This window comes from Macaca thibetana, chromosome 20 (assembly GCF_024542745.1).
Source record: "Macaca thibetana thibetana isolate TM-01 chromosome 20, ASM2454274v1, whole genome shotgun sequence".
Classification (NCBI taxonomy): domain Eukaryota; kingdom Metazoa; phylum Chordata; class Mammalia; order Primates; family Cercopithecidae; genus Macaca; species Macaca thibetana.
Genome location: NC_065597.1, coordinates 45,350,707 through 45,371,272, shown reverse-complemented (window position 1 = coordinate 45,371,272; position 20,566 = coordinate 45,350,707). Strand labels below are relative to the sequence as shown.

The 20,566-nt window shown below is 43.9% G+C and overlaps 1 protein-coding gene across 4 annotated transcripts in view; it reads right to left on the bottom strand.

Moving 5' to 3' along the window:
* Nucleotides 1-1,304: 1,304 nt before the first annotated feature.
* MYLK3 (myosin light chain kinase 3) overlaps nucleotides 1,305-20,566 on the bottom strand; it is a 57,248-nt gene continuing 37,986 nt past the window's right edge. For 3 of the 4 annotated variants that reach the window (XM_050773418.1, XM_050773419.1, XM_050773420.1), the window contains 5 exons: nucleotides 16,476-16,546; nucleotides 9,885-10,013; nucleotides 7,862-8,014; nucleotides 6,780-6,912; nucleotides 1,309-2,748 (listed from right to left, as the gene is read on the bottom strand). In XM_050773418.1, coding sequence (XP_050629375.1) covers nucleotides 2,689-2,748; nucleotides 6,780-6,912; nucleotides 7,862-8,014; nucleotides 9,885-10,013; nucleotides 16,476-16,546 — 546 coding nt within the window. In that variant the 3' untranslated portion in view covers nucleotides 1,309-2,688. Of the gene's footprint in view, nucleotides 2,749-6,779; nucleotides 6,913-7,861; nucleotides 8,015-9,884; nucleotides 10,014-16,475; nucleotides 16,547-20,566 lie in introns of all 4 variants that reach the window. The other variant, XM_050773417.1, reaches the window with a different exon arrangement.

Sequence of the window (20,566 nt, the reverse complement as noted above, 5' to 3'; positions counted from 1 at the left end):
TGAGGTCAGGAGTTCAAGACCAGCCTGGCCAACATGGCAAAACCCCATCTCTACTAAAAATACGAAAATTAGGGCCGGGCGCGGTGGCTCAAGCCTGTAATCCCAGCACTTTGGGAGGCCGAGATGGGCAGATCACGAGGTCAGGAGATCGAGACCATCCTGGCTAACATGGTGAAACCCCGTCTCTACTAAAAAAATACAAAAAACTAGCCAGGCGAGGTGGCAGGCGCCTGTAGTCCCAGCTACTCGGGAGGCTGAGGCAGGAGAATGGCGTGAACCCGGGAGGCGGAGCTTGCAGTGAGCTGAGATCCGGCCACTGCACTCCAGCATGGGCAACAGAGTGAGACTCTGCCTCAAAAAAAAAAAAAAAAAAAAAAAAAACGAAAATTAGCTGGGCGTGGCAGCACATGCCTGTAATCCCAGCTACTTGGAAGGCTGAGGCACAAGATCACTTGAACCTGGGAGGCAGAGGTTGCAGTGAGCCAAGAACATACCAGTGCACTCCAGCCTGGGTGACAGAGGAAGACTCTCTCAAAAAAATAAAATAAAAAACTAAAGCTGCTCACCCGAGAAAAAAAATGGGAATAGCACAAAAATCATGTAGAAGTAAGGAAATTTAAAAGATTGTGTATTTTTAAATAACAAAGTACTCCTTTTAACCATTTTGCAAGTTGGTAAAGTATCTAAATATACATATGTACAAGTTTGTAAATGTGTTAGTTGAAGCTGGGTGTGGTGGCTCACACCTATAATCCCAGCACTTTGGGAGGCTGAGGCAGGTGGATCGCTTGACCTCAAGACCAGGTTGTGCAACATGGCAAAACCCTGTCTCCACTAAAAATACAAAAATTAGCTGGGTGTAGCAGTGGGCACCTATAGTCCCAGCTACTCATGATCGCCTGAGCCCAGGAGGCAGAGGCTGCAGTGAGCCAAGATCACGCCACTGCACTCCAGCCTGGGCAACACAGTGAGACCCTGTCTCAAAAAAAAAAAAAAGTGTTAGTTGCTTGCCATGTTGAGAACAGTGTGATTTCAGTGAAGGGATCACAGGGCTACTCTAATGCATACAGAAAAGTGTTTAAATGTACAGTGGACCCTTGAACAATGTGAGGGTTAGGAGTGCCCTACCCCCTTGCAGTTGAAAATCTGGGTATAACTTTTGTCTCCCCAAAAACTTAACTACTAATAGCTTACTGTTGACTGGAAGCCCTATCAATCATATAAACAGTCAATTAACACCCATACATACACATGTACATGTGTGTGTATATATACATATACTGTCTTTTTTTTTTTTTTTTTTTGAGATGGAGTCTTGCTCTGTTGCCCCGGCTGGAGTGCAGTGGTACAATCTTGGCTCACTGCAAACTCCACCTCCCGGGTTCAAGCAATTCTCCTGCCTCAGCCTCCGGAGTAGCTGACATTATAGGCATCTGCCACCACGCCCCAGTAACTTTTGTATTTTTAGTAGAGACGGGGTTTCACTGTGTTGGCCAGGCTGGTCTCGAACTCCTGACCTCAAGTGATCTGCCTGCCTCCCAAAGTGCTGGGATTATGGGTATGAGCCACCGCACCCGGCTTATATACTGTATTCTTACAATAAAGTAAGCTAGAGAAAAGTTATTAAAATCATAAGGAGGAGAACATATATTTACTATTCATTAAGTGAATCATCATAAAGGTGTTCATCTTCGTCATCTTCCTATTGAGTAAGCTGCGGAGTGGGATGAAGAGGAGAGCATGGTGTTGCTGTCCCAGGGGTGGCAAAGGCAGAAGAAAATCCACGTATAAGTCGACCGTGCAGTTCAAACCCTGTTCAAGGGTCAACTGTACATGTATATAGGAAGTGTACGTGTAGAGTGACAACATCGAGCGTGCTACAGCCTGAGGCAGCAGAAGAGCCGCTTTCCTTGATGTCTCAGGATGTATCATTTCTGTGTTTTCTCAGAAAGCTGAACCTCATTACATTCTTATCTCTTTCATAAATGGCCTATCAGCTTCCAGACTTACAAGACCAGAAATTTGTAACTAAGACAGAGGGGTTAGGACAGGGCAGAATTACCAGAGAGGTGCAGGTGTGTGGAGATTTAAAAAGCACATTCAAAATGATCACTGCTCCGATTTGGCTATGAGAGTTGACATATTTTGACATTTCAAGTGATGCTGATTCTCAAGAGGGAGCATAAGTTAAAGCAAGTTTGAAGATCACTGTCCTAAATCCACATGGCTTGACACAAGAATGGGGTAGTACAATAAAATGTCAGCTCATACCTGAGCAAATCAAAATTCTAGGAATTCTTTGTACTGGAGGAGATAATACGAATAACATGGCCCCTGCAAAGTAGTCTACTGAGTTATTTAATCAGTGTGAGTTTAGAATTTAAATTCGACATATGCAAAGTACCTACCTAAAGCATCCCTACACTTACCACCAAAAGTAGGTATATTTGAAAGGTACACAGAGCATTTCACACGTAGTGATCTTACAAGGCAGAAAAAAAACGTTCTTAGGAAGCTTCTTTACAGCCACTTTTCATCCACAAGGAAGGCAGCAGCCATAACCATTTTTACAAAATAAGTGGAATCAATAATACCAAAAAGCCAAATTATTTAAATTTTCGAGTCATCTCTTCACTTCACCACTGGCCTCAGTAATTTCTGGACCCACTGGAGCAGCAGAGTTGAAGGTTAGGGAGAAGTCGGAAATTTCCTTAACCTGTTGGCAGCAGTCACCACATAGAAATGTTTCTTGAGGCAAAGAGAATAAAAGAAAAGAAAAAGCATATATTTCAGACCAGTTGCTTTATGAAGAAACAATAAAAGGATTTAAGTGAGTCCAGCTGCTGGGGTTGGTTTAAATCTGATCACCTAAAGGAAAAACAAGTTTCTAAAATAATTATAGAATAATCATATGACTTTCAGGGGCATGTTGGGAGTAAATATGAAGTGGGAAGATATATCATCCTACCCCCTTTTTTTCTTTTTTTTTTAAGGGGGGGTGGGGGTGGGGATGGGGTCTGGCTCTGTTGCCCAGGCTGGAGTGCAGTGGCATGATCTTGACTCGCTGCAACCTCCACCTCCTGGGTTCAAGCAATCCTCCCACCTCAGCCTCCCAAGTAGCTGGGACTACAGGCAAGCGCCACCACGCCCAGCTAATTTCTGTCTTGTTTGTAGAGATATGTCTCCACTATGTTACCCAGGCTTATCCTGCCCTTTTCACATTTTAAAAATGGAGCACCCTAGAACAGTGTCTTATTTTTATTTTTTATCAGCCTACATCGTGCTTTGATAGAACAGTGTTTTTCAAATTGTGATTCACAACCAAGCAATGGGTCATGAAATCAAATTGGTGGGTTGTGAACAGCATTTAAAAAATAAAGCCAAGTGGCACAGAATAGAAAATATCAGAATACATCATACTCTGTTAGAGAAAATGTTGTGATTTTTTTAAAACAGAGATGGGAGTCTCACTCTGTCACCCAGGCTGGAGTACACTGGCGAGATCATGGCTCACTGCAGCCTCAAACTCCTGAATTCAAGTGATCCTCCCCACTCAGCCTCCCGAATAGCTGGGACTATAGGTGTAGGTCACCATGCCTGAGTCAAATTTTTGTTGTGTGTGTGTGTGTCTTTCCCGGTATGTGTGTACACGTATAGGTATTCTTGTGTACTGGCTCCATACATAAAGGGCTTTGTTCGTGCTTTTGGATCCCCAGTGAGGATCTAAGTCTATATTAAATTGTTGGAAGCCACTTCCCTGGATTACAATTGCTTTTTTTTTTTTTTTTTAAACTATACTTTAAGATCTAGGGTACATGTGCACAACATGCAGGTTTGTTACATATGTATACATGTGCCATGTTGGTGTGCTGCACCCATTAACTTGTCATTTACATTAGGTATATCTCCTAATGCTATCCCTCCCCCTCCCCCCACAATAGGACCCGGTGTGTGATGATCCCCTTCCTGTGTCCAAGTGATCTCATTGTTCAATTCCCACCTATGAGTGAGAACATGCGGTATTTGGTTTTCTGTTCTTGCAATAGTTTGCTGAGAATTATGATTTCCAGCTGCATCCATGTCCCTACAAAGGACATGAACTCATCCTTTTTATGGCTGCATAGTATTCCATGGTGTATATGTGCCACATTTTCTTAATCCAGTCTGTCACTGATGGACATTTGGGTTGATTCCAAGTCTTTGCTATTGTGAATAGTGCCACAATAAACATACGTGTGCATGTGTCTTTATAGCAGCATGACTTATAATCCTTTGGGTATATCCCCAGTAATGGGATGGCTGGGTCAAATGGTATTTCTAGTTCTAGATCCTTGAGGAATCGCCACACTGTTTTCCACAATGGTTGAACTAGTTTACAGTCCCACCAACAGTGTAAAAGTGTTCCTATTTCTCCACATCCTCTCCAGCACCTGTTGTTTCCTGATTTTTTAATGATTGCAATTCTAACTGGTGTGAGATGGTATCTCATTGTGGTTTTGATTTGCATTTCTCTAATGGCGAGTGATGATGAGCATTTTTTCATTCGTCTGTTGGCTGTACAAATGTCTTCTTTTGAGAAGCGTCTGTTCATATCCTTTGCCCGCTTTTTGATGGGGTTGTTTGTTTTTTTCTTGTAAATTTGATTGAGTTCTTTATAGGTTCTGGATATTAGCCCTTTGTCAGACGAGTAGATTGCAAAAATTTTTTCCCATTCTGTAAGTTGCCTGTTCACTCTGATGGTAGTTTCTTTTGCTGTGCAGAAGCTCTTTAGTTTAATTAGATCCCATTTGTCAATTTTGGCTTTTGTTGCCATTGCTTTTGGTGTTTTAGACATGAAGTCCTTGCCCATGCCTATGTCCTGAATGGTATTACCTAGGTTTTCTTCTAGGGTTTTTATGGTTTTTGGTCTAACATTTAAGTCTCTAATCCATCTCGAATTAATTTTCGTATAAGGAGTAAGGAAAGGATCCAGTTTCAGCTTTCTACTTATGGCTAGCCAATTTTCCCAGCACCATTTATTAAATAGGGAATCCTTTCCCCATTTCTTGTTTTTCTCAGGTTTGTCAAAAATCAGATGGCTGTAGATGTGTGGTATTATTTCTGAGGGCTCTGTTCTGTTCCATTGGTCTGTTTCTCTGTTTTGGTACCAGTACCATGCCATTTGGGTTACTGTTGCCTTGTAGTATAGTTTGAAGTCAGGTAGCGTGATACCTCCAGCTTTGTTCTTTTGGCTTAGGATTGTCTTGGCAATGCGGGGTCTTTTTTGATTCCATATGAACTTTAAAGCAGTTTTTTCTAATTCTGTGAAGAAACTCATTGGTAGCTTAATGGGGATGGCATTGAATCTATAAATTACCTTGGGCAGTATGGCCATTTTCACAATATTGATTCTTCTTATCCATGAGCATGGTATGTTCTTCCATTTGTTTGTGTCCTCTTTTATTTCACTGAGCAGTGGTTTGTAGTTCTCCTTGAAGAGGTCCTTCACGTCCCTTGTAAGTTGGATTCCTAGGTATTTTATTCTCTTTGAAGCTATTGTGAATGGGAGTTCATTCATGATTTGGCTCTCTGTTTGTCTGTTACTGGTGTATAAGAATGCTTGTGATTTTTGCACATTAATTTTGTATCCTGAGACTTTGCTGAAGTTGCTTATCAGCTTAAAGAGATTTTGGGCTGAGACAATGGGGTTTTCTAAATATACAATCATGTCATCTGCAAACAGGGACAATTTGACTTCTTCTTTTCCTAACTGAATACCCTTTCTTTCTTTCTCTTGCCCGATTGCCCTAGCCAGAACTTCCAACACTATGTTGAATAGGAATGGTGAGAGAGGGCATCCCTGTCTTGTGCCAGTTTTCAAAGGGAATGCTTCCAGTTTTTGCCCATTCAGTATGATATTGGCTGTGGGTTTGTCATAAATAGCTCTTATTATTTTGAGATACGTTCCATCAATACCGAATTTATTGAGAGTTTTTAGCATGAGGGGCTGTTGAATTTTGTCAAAGGCCTTTTCCACAATTGCTTTTAAGATAGGTTTTATGTCCATGGTACTAAAGAATTCTGTTGTAAACCAAATTATAAAGTTTTAAAAGTTTAACAGGCCTTTCTTATCTTCCATTTCTAAAATGTGGAAGAATCAGGCCTCAAGCTCTAAGAAGTTAGTTCAGGAGCTTCACTGTGATTGCCACTGAGAACATACGCTTAAGCTTCATTCTGTTACTTCAAGTATCCATATAAGCACAACCAAATGTAAGTTTTATGCCAGTTATTTTTGCTCTGTGACATTTTTAAATCAAGTTAGCAGCTTTTGACATGAGAGAGATTTTTCCCCCTAAATAACCTTTCTGTTTAGAATCAAAATGTAAGTAAAAATTTGGCTACAGGCTGGGTGCAGTGGCTCATGCCTGTAATGCCAGCACTTTGGGAGGCTGAGGCAGGAGGATTGCTTGAGGCCAGGAGTTCAAGACCATCCTAGGCAACTTAAAAGACCCTGTCTGTGCAAAAAATAGAAAAGTTAGCAAGGCATGGTGGTACATGCCTGTAGTCCCAGCTACTTAGGAGGCTGAGGTGAGAAGATTGCTTGAACCCAGGAATTTAAGGTTACAGTGAGCCATGATCATGCCACTATACTTTAGCCTGGGCAACAGAGCAAGACCCTGTCTATAAAAACAAACCCAAAAATAAGAAAAAAAGAAAAGTAAAGAAAACTTAGCTGCAGTTTTTTCAAAGGACAGATTAGAATGACAAATTTCACGTTTACTAAGAGAAAAACCAAATACCTTCCATTTTCTTTGAGCTATGTATTTCTGCAGCAGTAGTTGGGATTTGAGACGAGTTTTGGATCTTGAAGCTTTGGCAGGCAAATTATTCAGCCACTCGTGTTTCAGGCACTGTGTGGCACTCATTCTGCAGCTGTGAAATCAAACAGCAGTTAAGACTTTTAGTTGGAGTTGCATTTTCTCATCCAAAAATCTGTTCAGTTGGGTAGGAAGCCTGAGTCAGTGGAACAGATTAATCATTTAGGCAGATTCATGCCATGTACAAAAAAGGGAACTCCTTGTGTCTAAAATTCCCTTCCTTCAAAGTGCCAGAAGGTCGTCAGCAAAATGTTCTCTGACCTCTATAGCGGGAACATATTCCAGTGATTCTGGGAGGAACCACTTCCCAGAGCAGGCTAAGAAGTTGAAGCAGGGCAGTAGGAAGGCTAGCTATGCCTGGAATTGCTCTTAAAGAAGCAAAAGAACAGGAAATTTGAAGGAAGTTCATTTCTCCTTCCAGAGTATGAAGGCAACTTGTTCATCTGACTTAGATTTTTTTTTTTCCTCTCACATAACTTTTCACAGTCAGAAAGAAACAAAACTGTAAAAGTCAGGGAAACACAAGCTGTCTTAGAGCCCAGACTCTTAGGCCTTAGCCTTGGGTTGTTAATACCTTTGGTTATGTCCAGTTATTACCTTATTCTGAGTATCAAAAAACTCACATGGCTTGACCCATGACTTTGATACAGATGCTGAAGCCTAAATAGATCTTCTTCACCAAGAAACAAGGTATTCAGATCTTTCTTCTGCAAATAACATCTGCATAACTCAGGTTTTTTTCAACCTTAGCCTATGACAAGTGATAACTTGCAGATAGGACCAATCTACATATGCTTCTTTCTAAAACTGTATTTTATGCCCCTACTTGTTTGTTTCATTTATTTCCTTTGTCCCTTTCTCTGTTCCCTTTATTTTTCCAAAGAAGTAGCAAACTAAGAAATCTTGAAAGGAATTTGTCCACAGAAAGAAAGACCTTCACAGTCAGCAGTCCTGCCCAGCTCCCAGACCTGGGGTCCCCATGAGTGACAAGCGATGAAAGGTACCTCTTCTCTTTGACCAGCAACCGGGAAACAAAGTCCTTGGCCTCCTCCGAGAGCCCTTCAAAGGTGTCAGCATCAAAATCCCAGCTACAGTTTACAATGAAATTCATGGTCTCTGCATCTGTTTCCCCTAGAAATGGGGACAAGCCACTGAGTCTACAGAAAAGAGAAAGGACCATCAGTAGGTAGAGGCCACATTTGCCAACGTGCATTGGCAGAATAGAGAAGCTTACAGAGTTCAAGTGGACCTAGCCAGAACCAAGAGGGTTCAAAAGGAAAGCACCCCCACTACTTCTCCACAGGATGGGGTCCAGTGTGTTCATTAAAGGGAGGACACGGAAGGATTTAAAATTTGGAGGCAGGAAGAATTTTTGGAATAAGTCCCCTCTTGTGCTCACCTCTTTGCACCTCATTCCTGAAGTAAAGAGTAAAATTAGGGCCCTACTTCATATGCCCAGTTATCAAGTACACATTGATTTAATTTTAGAAATAGAAATAGCCTTCCATGTCCTTGAGACAGCCAGGCTTGTTTAGATGCTACCCAGGCCCCAAGCCAAAGGAGAATGGGCTTTATTAGGCTCCCGCTAGAGGGAGGGTAAAAGAAGCAGGATACCGTGACGGCCAGCCTCAGGGATCTGAACTTCCCCAGCCTGGTGCAGCTCACACATCCGAGTGCAGGGACAGTGCGTAGCAGTTACACAATAATCAGAAGATCAGAAGCAAAACATGACTTTGCTTCTGAGAAAGCAGCCACGGGAAGTCCACAGCCGGACAGAGAAGAAAACAGGGAGCACGGGTTCAACGATGCCATAAAGGGTATCCTGCCCTGCCCCCCACCCCCTTACCCCTTCAGTGCACTCCAGCCTCATTTGGGTTTTTATTTTGTTTTGTCTTTAAACAGGGCCTCATTCTGTCACCCAGGCTGGAGTGCAATCATAGCTCACCGCAGCCTCAAACTCATGGGCTCAACCAATCCTCCTGCCACAGCCTCCCAAAGTGCTGGGATTATAGGCATGATCCAGCTCCATTTGTACCAGAGCACATGCATGTCTCTGCTGGAGGGCTTTCTCTCCAGCCGAAGCTTGCTTTCCCCACCCAGAAGTATCAGGAAATCAATTCCACCCCATCTCCATTAGTCCACATGGAATAACTGATAAGAGTTAGTGTATAAATACCCCAACTCCCTCCCCTAGATGAAATAACTCTCAGGGGGTATTCCATGATGGATTCTGGAGTTCCCCAGCAGAATGAAACTCTAGTTGCCCACAACTGGGCCTTACTCCTGAGTCATGAATACTTTTGTTTTTTTCAGTTATTACTTTTATGTCTCAGTACCAAAAAATTCAATGGCTCAAGCCATAACTTTTTTTTTTTTTTTTTTTTTTTTTTTTTGAGACATGATCTTGCTCTGTCACCCAGGCTGGAATGCAATGGCATGATCATGGCTCACTGCAGCCTCAACCTCCCAGGCTCAAGCAATCCTCCCACCTCAGTCTCCCTAGTAACTGGGACAACAGGCACGCACCACCATGCCCAGCTAATTTTTTTTGGTTTTGGTAGACAGGGTCTCTCTGTGTTGCCCAGGCTGGTCTTGAACTCTTTGGCTCAAGTAATCCTCCCACCTTGGCCTCCCAAAGTGCTGTGATTACAGGCATGAGCCACCGTGCCCAGCTCAACCCATAACTTTGATACAGCTGCTGAAGCCCAAGTAGGCCTTCCTCACCAAGAAACAGGCCTTTAGACCTTTGTTCCAGGGAATAATATCAGCACATCTCAATTTTTTCAATATTAACCTACTACAATAACTTGGAAATACGACTGCCTTGTAAATATGGTAACTGGCTTGATAATATACCCTTCCCTGGCTCCTTTCCTTCCCCGTCTCACTACCCTATTCCTCTATTGGGGTTTCCTGGGGATACTTCGCAAATAGACTACTTGTACTCAAAATTTTGCTTCTAAGACTACCCAAAGGAAGACAAATGACCCCCATCCCCATTTCAGAGCCAGGCTGCTAAGCACTCACAGCATGTAGGTGATGACTCCCACACTCCACATGTCCGTGGGGAATGAGACAAACTCATAGTTGACGACTTCTGGGGCCAGGAACTCAGGAGTGCCGAAGTTCACCTTCAGCTTCTCTCGAGGCTTGTACCTGGGGAGGAGGGAGGGTACAAAGAACCATGGGGTGAGGCCTGGGAGATGTGGATGCTGGGGCTCATTTCTGGTGGGATGCAGACATTCCCCACTTCCCATCAGCCATATGGCCTGGACCCCACACCCACACTACACTTGTGAATTACTGGGGAATACTCAGATCCCAGGCCCCAAACTTCAGGCTTTTCTAAGTCAGTGATAGAATCAGAAAACTACAGTCTTCCTCCTCCAGGTGTTTGCTTCTGTCGGTAGTCAAATTTATAGAAACAGAAATAAGGAAGGGGTTGGGGCAGGCAGAAAATGGGAAGTTATTATTTAATGGGTATAGAATCTCAGTTTTGCAAGATGAAAAAGTTCTGTAGATTGGTTGCACAAAAATATGAATGTACTGATTGTACATGTTTATGGTATATATGACGCTTTTTTTTTTTTTTTTTTTTGAGACAGGGTCTCACTCTGTCACCTACGCTGGAGTGCAGTGATAAGATCTCAGCTCACTGCAACCTCCACCTCCCAGGCTCAAGCAATTCTCTAACCTCAGCCTCCTGAGTATCTGGGGCTACAGGCACACGCCACCACATCTGACTAATTTTCTGTATTTTTTGTAGAGATGAAGTTTCACCATGTTGCCCGGGCTGGTCTCAAACTCCTGAGCTCAAAAACTCCACCTGTCTCAGCCTCCCAAAGTGCTGGATTACATGTGTGAGCCACTACACCCAACCGGTATATATGATGCTTCGATACATGTGTACATTGTGGGATGGCTAAATCAAGCTAATTAACATATGTATTACCTCACATACTTATTTTTTATGGTGAGAACACTTAAAGTCTATTCTCTTGGCAATTCTCAAGTATACAATACATTGTTATTAACTATAATCACCATGTTGTACAATGGCTCTCTTGAATTTACTCCTCCTTTCTAATTGAAATATTGTATCCTTTGGCCGACATCTCCCCAGTGCCACCTGCCCTGCCTTCGGTAACCACCATCCAACTCTGCCTGTAAGAGTTTGTCTTTTTCAGATTCCACACCTAAGTGAGATCACGTGGTACTTGTCTTTCTGAGCCTGGTTTATTTCACCTAACATAATGCCCTACAGAGTCATCCATGTTGCTGCAAATGACAGGATTCCCTTCTCTTTTGAAGCAGAACAGTATTCATTTGCATATATATACCCCAGTTTCTTTATCCACTGACGGACACTAGGTGATAACTTTTATGTTATGTATTTTTTAAACCACAATTCCAAAAATAAAAAATTAGAAAAAGTTCTGGACATGAAGTTTAAGGCTAGGAAGAGAGTCAATGGCTGAGTGGGAAAGCGGGGCAAATAGTGTGTTTTAGAATCACTCTTGAAGAAAAAGAGTCTCTAGCTAAAATTTCATGGGCACTTTTTATTTGCCAGGTACTATGCTAAAAGTTTTATACATGCGTGGCATCTCTTTCCCTCCTTCCAAGAGCCCTATGAAATAGGTAGGATTATTATCCCCATTTTATAGATGAGGCAATTGAGAATAACAATAATAAAATAAATAAAATGAATATTCTGCCAATATACCCTGCTTCCTTTAAATCAGCTTTCAGAGAGCAGTCTCCTCTCCTCCAAATTTGCTGAGAGCCAGGCAGACAATGACTCAGCGCCAACACAGCTAAGCCCATCCAGTGAAAGAGCAGCAAGGTGGCGGGGGTTGAGGGACTGGGCCAGGGGACTAGATGGTTAGATAGATAGATAGATAGATAGATAGATAGATAGATGGATAGATACATGTTATGAGATACATATATGGATACATATATATATATGTGGGCTGTGTATCTATATATACGTATATATATGTTTGTGTATATATATATATTTTTTTCTGGCTTCTAACTTGCATAGTCCTTGTTATAATGTTGGGACACTTTAGGCCTCAGGAGAGAATCTCTCTCTCTGTGTCCTTCTCCAGTCCTTCTTTCACCTGCCCAAGGCAGGACTCTAATCTGACTGTGGATCAAAAGACCCTCATTCTAGAGAGTGTCCTGCCCCCTACCCTAAAGGAAGGAATGCAATACAGAGAAGCTAAGAAAAAGACAGGCCTTGCTGGGTTTAGATCATGGGCTTTTTGTCCAATCATCTTTCTGTGCCATTGTCAATCATGCCTATGTAATGATGCCTCCATAAAACCCCAAAAGGACAGGGTTGGAGAGCTTCCCAAGGGCTGAAAACGGGGAGATTCCTGGAGAGGGGACACTCAGGGAAGGCATGGAAGCTCCATGCCCCTTTCCCCATACCTCGCCCTATGTCCCTCTTCACCTGTATTCTTTGTAATATAAACAGGTAAATGTAAGTAAGTGTTTCCTTGAGTTCTTTGAGCCATTCCGGCAAATTAAGCAAACCCAAAGAGGGGGTCGTGGGAACCCCAACATGAAGACATTCCATCAGAAGCTCCAGAGGCCTGCACTTGTGACCAGTGACTGGGGGAAGAGGGGGTATCCTTGAGGACTGAGCCCTCAACCTGTGGGATCTGATGCTATCTCCCCATAGGGGATGTCAGAACTGAACTGCAGGACACCCAGCTGGCATCCGCTGCTCGCTGGTGGGGAACCCACCTGCCCGCTTTTGATCACAGAAGTCTTCAGTGTTGTTTGCTGTGGTGTGAGAGCAGAGGAAATACAATTTGAGAGCTTTTCCCCAAACAGCCACTCGGCATGGAGGTTTTTGGTTTGACTAAGTTTTGGTAAATTGACCTACAGCCCTTTTCACCTCCCCACCAGGTAAGACTCTGGCCTATAGGATAATGTTCAGACGTGTGAGCCCCGCATTCAGGATTCCCCATTAGTGCCCTCATCTTCGACTGTATTTTCCCCCGACCGGCCTGCACATACAGGGTGCACCCTGTTCTCAGCCCACAACTCACAGGGCCCCCCCACCTCCCCTCCAGGTAGTGCTACACTAGAGCTGGCTCTCAGGTGCACGGGAGACCTGAGTGCCTCTCCTTCCAGCTCCGCCTTCAGTGATATCATCTTGGTAGCTTGTAATTAGCAAACACTGGCAAAGATTACAAATCAAACCCATCCCCTCTCACTCCCCACTCCCTCAGGGCTGGTGCTGAAGCATTTGCCAGCATAGCAGCATTGCCTGCAGACAGCAAATCCTGTCCACCAGTCCCTGCCGACTGCTCAGAAAAGCCTTCCCTGACTCCAGGGGCGTCCAGTGGTTGCTTCTTTCTCGGTGTTCACAATGTGTCCCTGCAAATGCTCATTTGGCAGCGGACCATCAGGTATTTGAGAGTGTACTGCATACACCAGCGTGTGCATTCTCAGTGAAGACAATATTGCCCCGTGGGGGACAAACATTGGTTCTTGGGGGCAAAACAGTCTTAGCTATTACAATGGTTTGTGGCTCTCCAAAGGGCCACAGCACATAAACAGATACATGGTACATCAGTGGTATTAAATTTCATGGCATTGGGGGACTAGGCGATTGGGGAAATAAAGTCAAAAAGGGCTCACTACAGGGCAGGTAGCGATAATGAAATAGGTTGAGAAACACTGCCCTAGTGTATACAACATGCAAGCGTGTGGGAGGCATCTGAATTTTATAGCATATTATCAGGGAAAATACTAAGCAACTTGCTAACATGGTAGATTGCATGTGATTTTTTTCTGTTTATGAACTACAATACACTGTGTGATAGAGACCCTGAAGGCCTCGTGGGATGATGTGAACTTCCTCCTGCATTTACACTAGCAGCACATGGGGCACTGAAAATGCATCATCACACTGCAAATGGGTAACGTTTACACTTCAACCAGTGGAGGAGTGACCAGGAAAACCAGCACTGAGGGTGTGGATGCTGCTTGGGAGGCAGGTGCTGGAAGGCAGAGCTGAGCTCAGGCACGCGGCTCTGCATCCAGGGGCGATGCTGTGTTTCCTTCCACTCGTGGATGTGGTGGAGGGCACGGCGTGGTGGCTCATGCCTGTAATCCCAGCACTTTGGGAGGCTGAGGTGGGCAGATCACTTGAAGTCATGAGTTCAAGACTAGCCTGGCCAACATGGTGAAACCCTGTTTCTACTAAAAATACAAAAATTAGCCAGGCGTGGTGGCGGGCACCTGTAGTTCCAGCTACTCAGGAGGCTGAGGCAGGAAAATTGTTTGAACCCAGGAGGCAGAGGTTGCAGTGAGCTGAGGTTGCGCCACTGCACTCCAGCCTGGGTGACAGAGAGAGACTCTGTCCAAAAAAAAAAAAAAAAAAAAAGAAGAAGAAGAAGAAAAAGAAAACAGCCAGCCATTAGGAAAGAGAAGCAGCTTCCAGAAGAGTTGAAAATTTAGCTGTAGCTGAAAGACCTACCTAGAAGATATGTGATTCGGCCTGCCATGGTGGCTCATGCCTGTAATCCCAACACTTTGGGAGGTCAGGCAGGCGGATCATGACGTCAAGAGATCGAGACCATCCTGGCCAACGTGATGAAACCCCATCTCTACTAAAAATACAAAAATTAGCTGGGCATGGTGGCGGGCACCTGTAACCCCAGCTACTTGGAAGGCTGAGGCAGGAGAATCGCTTGAATCCAGGAGACGGAGGTTGCAGTGAGATGAGATCGTGCCACTGCACTCCAGCCTGGGTGACAGCATGAGATTCGGTCTCAGAAAAAAAAGAGAAAAAAAGATATGTGATTCCCAGAGAAATGTCATTCTTGGAGGCAACAGAATCCTGGAGGAATCCTGGAAGCTGGGCATACAACTACTGCCATGTTTCTGCCATGTTTACGAACTGCGGATGTCTGAAGGTTTAGAGGAAGCCTTCCCAAATGCCAAGGGTCTGCTACTACCACTGCCAAGAACCCACACCCCTGGGCATGCATGCCATGGGCAGGAGCTCTCCAGGCGCACAGTATTCAGCACACGTGACTGGACTTCACAGCACCTATCTGTGAAGAGAGTAGGGTGATGGTGAAGGGGGCCGCTGAGCAGGGTGCTGGGCTGCTCAGTTCTGTGGGCTCCCCAGGCCTCCTGGGGTCAGGGCGTGCTGGGCTATGTGATGCATCTGCCACCACCCCTGCCCTCCAGGAAATGACCAGTTTAAATACAAAAAGTGAGTATGTGACAGTGTTGGGTGGTGCCATGGGTAGTGTGGCATCCCTGGGCTACACAGCAATATTAGCCACACTGCACTAGCCTTCAGGTATTTTAAGAGACTATGAGATTTTTAACATCGTATACAATGGGCCTGATGTGGTGGCTCAGGCCTGTAATCCTAACACTTTGGGAGTCTGCGGCAGGAGGAACACTTGAGGTCAGGAGTTTGAGACCAGTCTGGCCCACTTAGTGAAACCCCATTTCTACTAAAAATACAAAAATTAGCCATGTGTGGTGGCAGGTGCCTGTAATCTCAGCTACTTGGGAGGCTAAGGCAGGTGAATTGCTGGAATCCGGGAGGCAGAGGTTGTAGTGAACAGAGATTGCACCACTGCACTCCAGCCTGGGCAACAGAGTAAGACTCCATCTCAAAATAATAATAATAATAATAATAATAATAAATATACAATGTTTACTTTATTATTTATTTATTTTTAGACAGGGTCTAGCTCTACTGCCCAGACTGGAGTGTAATGGTGTGATTTTGGCTCACTGCAGGCTCAAGTGATCCTCCCACCTCAGCCTCCCAAGTTGCTGAGACTACAGGTGCTCACCACCATGCTGGGCTAATTTTTGTATTTTTTGTAGAGATGAGGTCTTGCTATGTTGCCCAGGCTGGTCTTGAATTCCTGGGGTCAAGAGATCCTCCCTCCTTGGCCTCCCAAAAGTGTTGGGATTATAGGCGTTAGCCACTGTGCTGGGCTTACAATGTTTACTTTATGCCCTGAAACTTGAGAACCTAACCTCCCGGATAGGATGGGTCCACATTGTCTGTGTATTTTCTCATTTAACGCTCATAACCATCCCCATGCCAGCAGGTAATGTATTACATCACCATTTCACCAAGATCTAAACCAGTCCTGAGAGGTTACAGAAACACCTACCCATGGCGCCACCCAACACCGTCACATGCTCGCTTTTTGTATTTAACCTGGTCATTTCTTGGAGGGCAGGGATGGTGGCAGATGCATCACATAGCCCAGCACCTCCTGGCCCCAGGAGGCCTGGGGAACCCACAGAACTGAGCAGCCCAGCACCTCGATCAACAGCCCCCTTCACCATCACTGTCCTCTTTTCTCAGATAGGTGGAGTGAAGTTCAGTTAATTCCACAGCCTTTTAGGAAGAAGCAGAGCCCACAACACAAAGCCAGCCCATGCAAGAGCAACAAGGCCTGTCTGCAAGTCAAAGGCCACCAGCCTCTGTGCACAAGAGCTTTCTTGCATCAGTTCCAAAACTCAAGCATTAGCTGGGTCAGGAGTAACCATACCCAGAGAGCCACAAAGAGTCCCAAGGAATTTTGTTAAGGTATCTAAGTAAAAACCCCTTACCTTCTGGCCAGCCCGAAGTCAATGATCTTAATTTGATGTCCTGTCTGATTGACGCACAATATGTTCTCCGGCTGGGAAAGAAAGAAGTCTGCTTAGCCCAAGCAATAGCTGAGGAGGTCTGCAGCTGCCACACTTGTCTATAGGCCTCTGTTTTCCAGCCTTCAAGGGACATAAATGGCTCAGGGCAGCCCTGCAAGGGCTGGATAGATAAAGGAAATACATGAAGGGACTGGCGAGACAATAAGGATTGGAGTGGACTGTGGGGAACTGGAGGCTCCCAGCCTGTGTAAAGGGACAGCACTACCCAGTCCCAGACACTGGTCACCATGTAGGAGTGTAGGCACAACGCCAGAGTTTCTCAGTCCTCAAGAGAAGCCGAGAATTCAGGGATTTTTGTTGTTGTTGTTGTTGTTGTTGTTTTGGTCAGTTTTGTTTTTAATTAAAAGAACAGAGGTGGGGTCTCACCACGTTGCCCAGGTTTGTCTTGAATTCCTGAGCTCAAGAGATCCTCCAGCCTCAGCCTCCCAAAGTGCTGAGCATACAGGTATGAGCCACCATGCCCAGCTAGGAATTCAGGTTTTTATGTGAAAATTCCATGCTTTTAAATGTTAACAACTAAATGAAATCTAAATTCACATCTCAGAGCCCAACAGAATACCTCTGTGAGGTATAATTGGCCCATGAACTGCTTGTATGGAACTACTGGTTTGGGGATGGGTTCCCAACCCTGGCTGTATGTTGGAATCATCAGGGGAGCTTTTAGAATCCCAATGTTATACTGGAATGCTAAGAGAATTAAAAAAAGAAAAAGAAAAAGAAAAAATCCCAGTGCCCAGGCCTCAACCCTGACCAATTACATCAGAATCTCTGGGGTAACACCAAAGCATCACTGGTTGGTTAAGGAGAGCAGAGCTGCTGAATGTCCACCTGCCACTCTGCAGTGACAGCTGTGGCCCATGGCATGAGGGTGGCAGCCTTGGCACGCCTCCCCTCTTACGGCATTTGGATCAGCTCTGAGGCCCTGAGGGAGTCTGGAAGGATGCTCTCTGCTCATGCATGACAAATTTGGGGGTAAGTGTGTTGGGGGTTTGGGGAGAGAAGCTGAATGAAGATGTAGGGCTTATGACAGACAGGACTTTGCAGACCTAGGGTCTAGTGCCTGAGGCCTAGGGGCTCATTACCTGGTTCTGTAGCCCTAGATGAGTCCCTCTCCATTCCTGAAGACTCAACGTCTCCATATGTAAAACGGGAGTAATAACCTCTTCCTGTCTGCCCCTCAGGAGGGTGTGAGGATAAAATGACATAACATGCATGAAACACTTTACAGCTTCCAAAGCAAATGTCAGCTACTGTTTCTCCCAACAGAAGCTTTCACTCTTACTTATGTTATTCCTTCAGAAAGGTGTGAGAGAGTGGTGTTTAAAAATCTCTATGTCTTCTATATAGGATCTAGAATAACACTATCTGATAAAAATATAACACAAGCCACATATATAGTAATTTAAAGTTTTCTAGTATGCACATTTAAAAGGGTCAAAAGAAACAGGTGAACTTAAATTTTATAACATTTTAAGTAATACAAATAATACTGATTTTTCCCATAAAACTCACCTTTTTTGGGGTGGGGGTGGGGATAGTGTTTCACTCTTGTCGCCCAGGCTGGAGTGCAGTGACACAATCTCGGCTCACTGCAATCTCCGCCTCCCGGGTTCAAGTTATTCTCCTGCCTCAGCCTCCTGAGTAGCTAGGATTACAGGCGTGGGCCACCACGCCCAGCTAATTTGTTTGTATTTTTAGTTGAGACAGGTTTCACCATGTTGGCCAGGCTGGTCTCAAACTCCTGACCTCAGGTGATCAGACTGCCTCGGCCTTCCAAAGTACTGGGATTACAGGTGTGAACCACCTCGCCCATCCAGAACTCACCATTTTAAAGTGTGCAATTCATTGATTTTTAGTATATTCACAGAGTTGTGCAATGATATCACTATGTAACTTTGGAACATTTTCATCACTTCAAAAAAAAAAAAAAACCCATACCCATCATCAGTCCCTGTCCATTCTCCCCTCACTTCCCATGCCATGGCAATCATTAATGTCCTCTTTCTCTGTGGATTTGCCTATTCTGGACATTTCATATAAACAGAATCATAAAACATATGGCCTTTTGTGTCTGATTTATTTCACTTACCAGAATGTTTTCAAGGTTTATCCATGTTGTGTAGCAGGTATCAGCACTTCATTCCTTTTCATGGCTAAATAATATTCCATTGTATGGATTAGACCATATTTTGTTTATCCATTAACTAATAAAATTAATGAACATTTGGGTTGTTTACACTTCTGGCTATTATAAATAATGCTGCTAAAAACATTTGTGTACAAGTTTTTGTGTCAACTTATGTTTTAATTCTCTTAGGGGTATACCTAGGAGTAAAATTGCTGAGTTATATGGTAATTCTATGTTTAGCATTTTTAGGAACTGCCAAACTTTTTAAAAAGTGAATGCACATTTTACAACCCACCAGCAATGTATGAGGGTTCCAATTTTCCCATATCCTAGCTAATGCTTTTTTTTTTTTTTTTTTTTTTTGAGATAGGGTTTCACTCTTGTCACCCAGGCTGGAATGCAGTGAGTGCTTTGATCTCTGCTCACTGCAACCTCTGCCTCCCGGGTTCAAGTGATTCTCCTGCCTCAGCCTCCCAAGTAGCTGGGATTACAGGCATGTGCCACGACACCCAGATAATTTTGTATTTTTAGTAGCGACGGGGCTTCTCCATGTTGGTCAGGCTGGTCTCAAACTCCAGACCTCAGGTGATCCACCTGCTTTGGCCTCAAAACAAACAAACAAACAAACATTTGGTATAATTCACCAGTGAAGCCATATGGGCCTGGGCTTTGCTTTGTGGATAGTTTTTGGTTACTAATTCAATCTCTAATTGCTATAGGTCTATTCAGATTTTCTATTTCTTCTTGAGCCAGTTTCACTAGTTGGTGTCTTCCTAGAAATTTGTCCATTTCTTCTAGGTGCTCTGACTTATTGGCATACAATTTTTTATCATATTTCTTTATAATCCTTTTTTATTTCTGTAAGACCAGTAGTAATGTCTCCTCTTTTATTCCTGATTTTAGTCACTTGCATCTTCTCTTTCTCTTGGTTAGTATAGCTAAATATTTGCCAATTTATTGATCTTTCTAAAGAACTAACTTTGGTTTTAATGATTTTCTCTATTTTTTTCTGTTTTTTATGCTCCAATTTTTATTTCCCTCATTCTGATTGCTTTGAGTCAATCAGACTCAAAGAACTTGCTGTTCTTTTTCTAGTGTCTTTTTTCCCCCTTTGAAACAGGGTCCTGCTCTATTGCCCAGGCTGGAGTGCAGTGGCACAATCATACCTCACTATAGCCTCCAACTTCTGGGCTTAAGCAATCCTCCTGCCTCAGCCTCCCAAGTAACTAGGACTACAGAAATGGCTAATTAAAAATAATTTTGTTTTTTAAAGACAGGGTCTCACTATGCTGCCCAGGCTAGTCTCAAACTCCTGGCTTCAAGAAATCCTCCTGTCTTGGCCCCCTAAAGTGCTGGGATTACAGACTAATAATATATTTTATTTAACTGGATATATCCAAAATAGTATCATGTCTAAATACTGATGCAATTGTGTCCCTTCTTTTTCATATTGTCTTTGAAATCCATTTGAAATCCAGTGTATATTTTACATCTACAGTGTATCTCAATTCAGACCTTAAGTTTTCATCAGAATTTTTTTTTTTTTTTGAGACAAGTCTCACTCTGTTTCCCAGGCTGGAGTGCAGTGACACGAGCTCAGCTCACTGCAAGCTCCGCCTCCTGGGTTCACGCCATTCTCCCACCTCAGCCTCCTGAGTAGCTGGGACTACAGGCTCCCGCCACCATGCCCGGCTAATTTTGTTTTTGTATTTTTAGTAGAGACAAGGTTTCACCATGTTAGCCAGGATGGTCTCGATCTCCTGACCTCGTGGTCCCCCCACCCCGGCCTCCCAAAGTGCTGGGATTACAGGCGTGAGCCACCGCGCCCAGCCCAGAAATATTTTATCTGTATTTAGATTTCAAG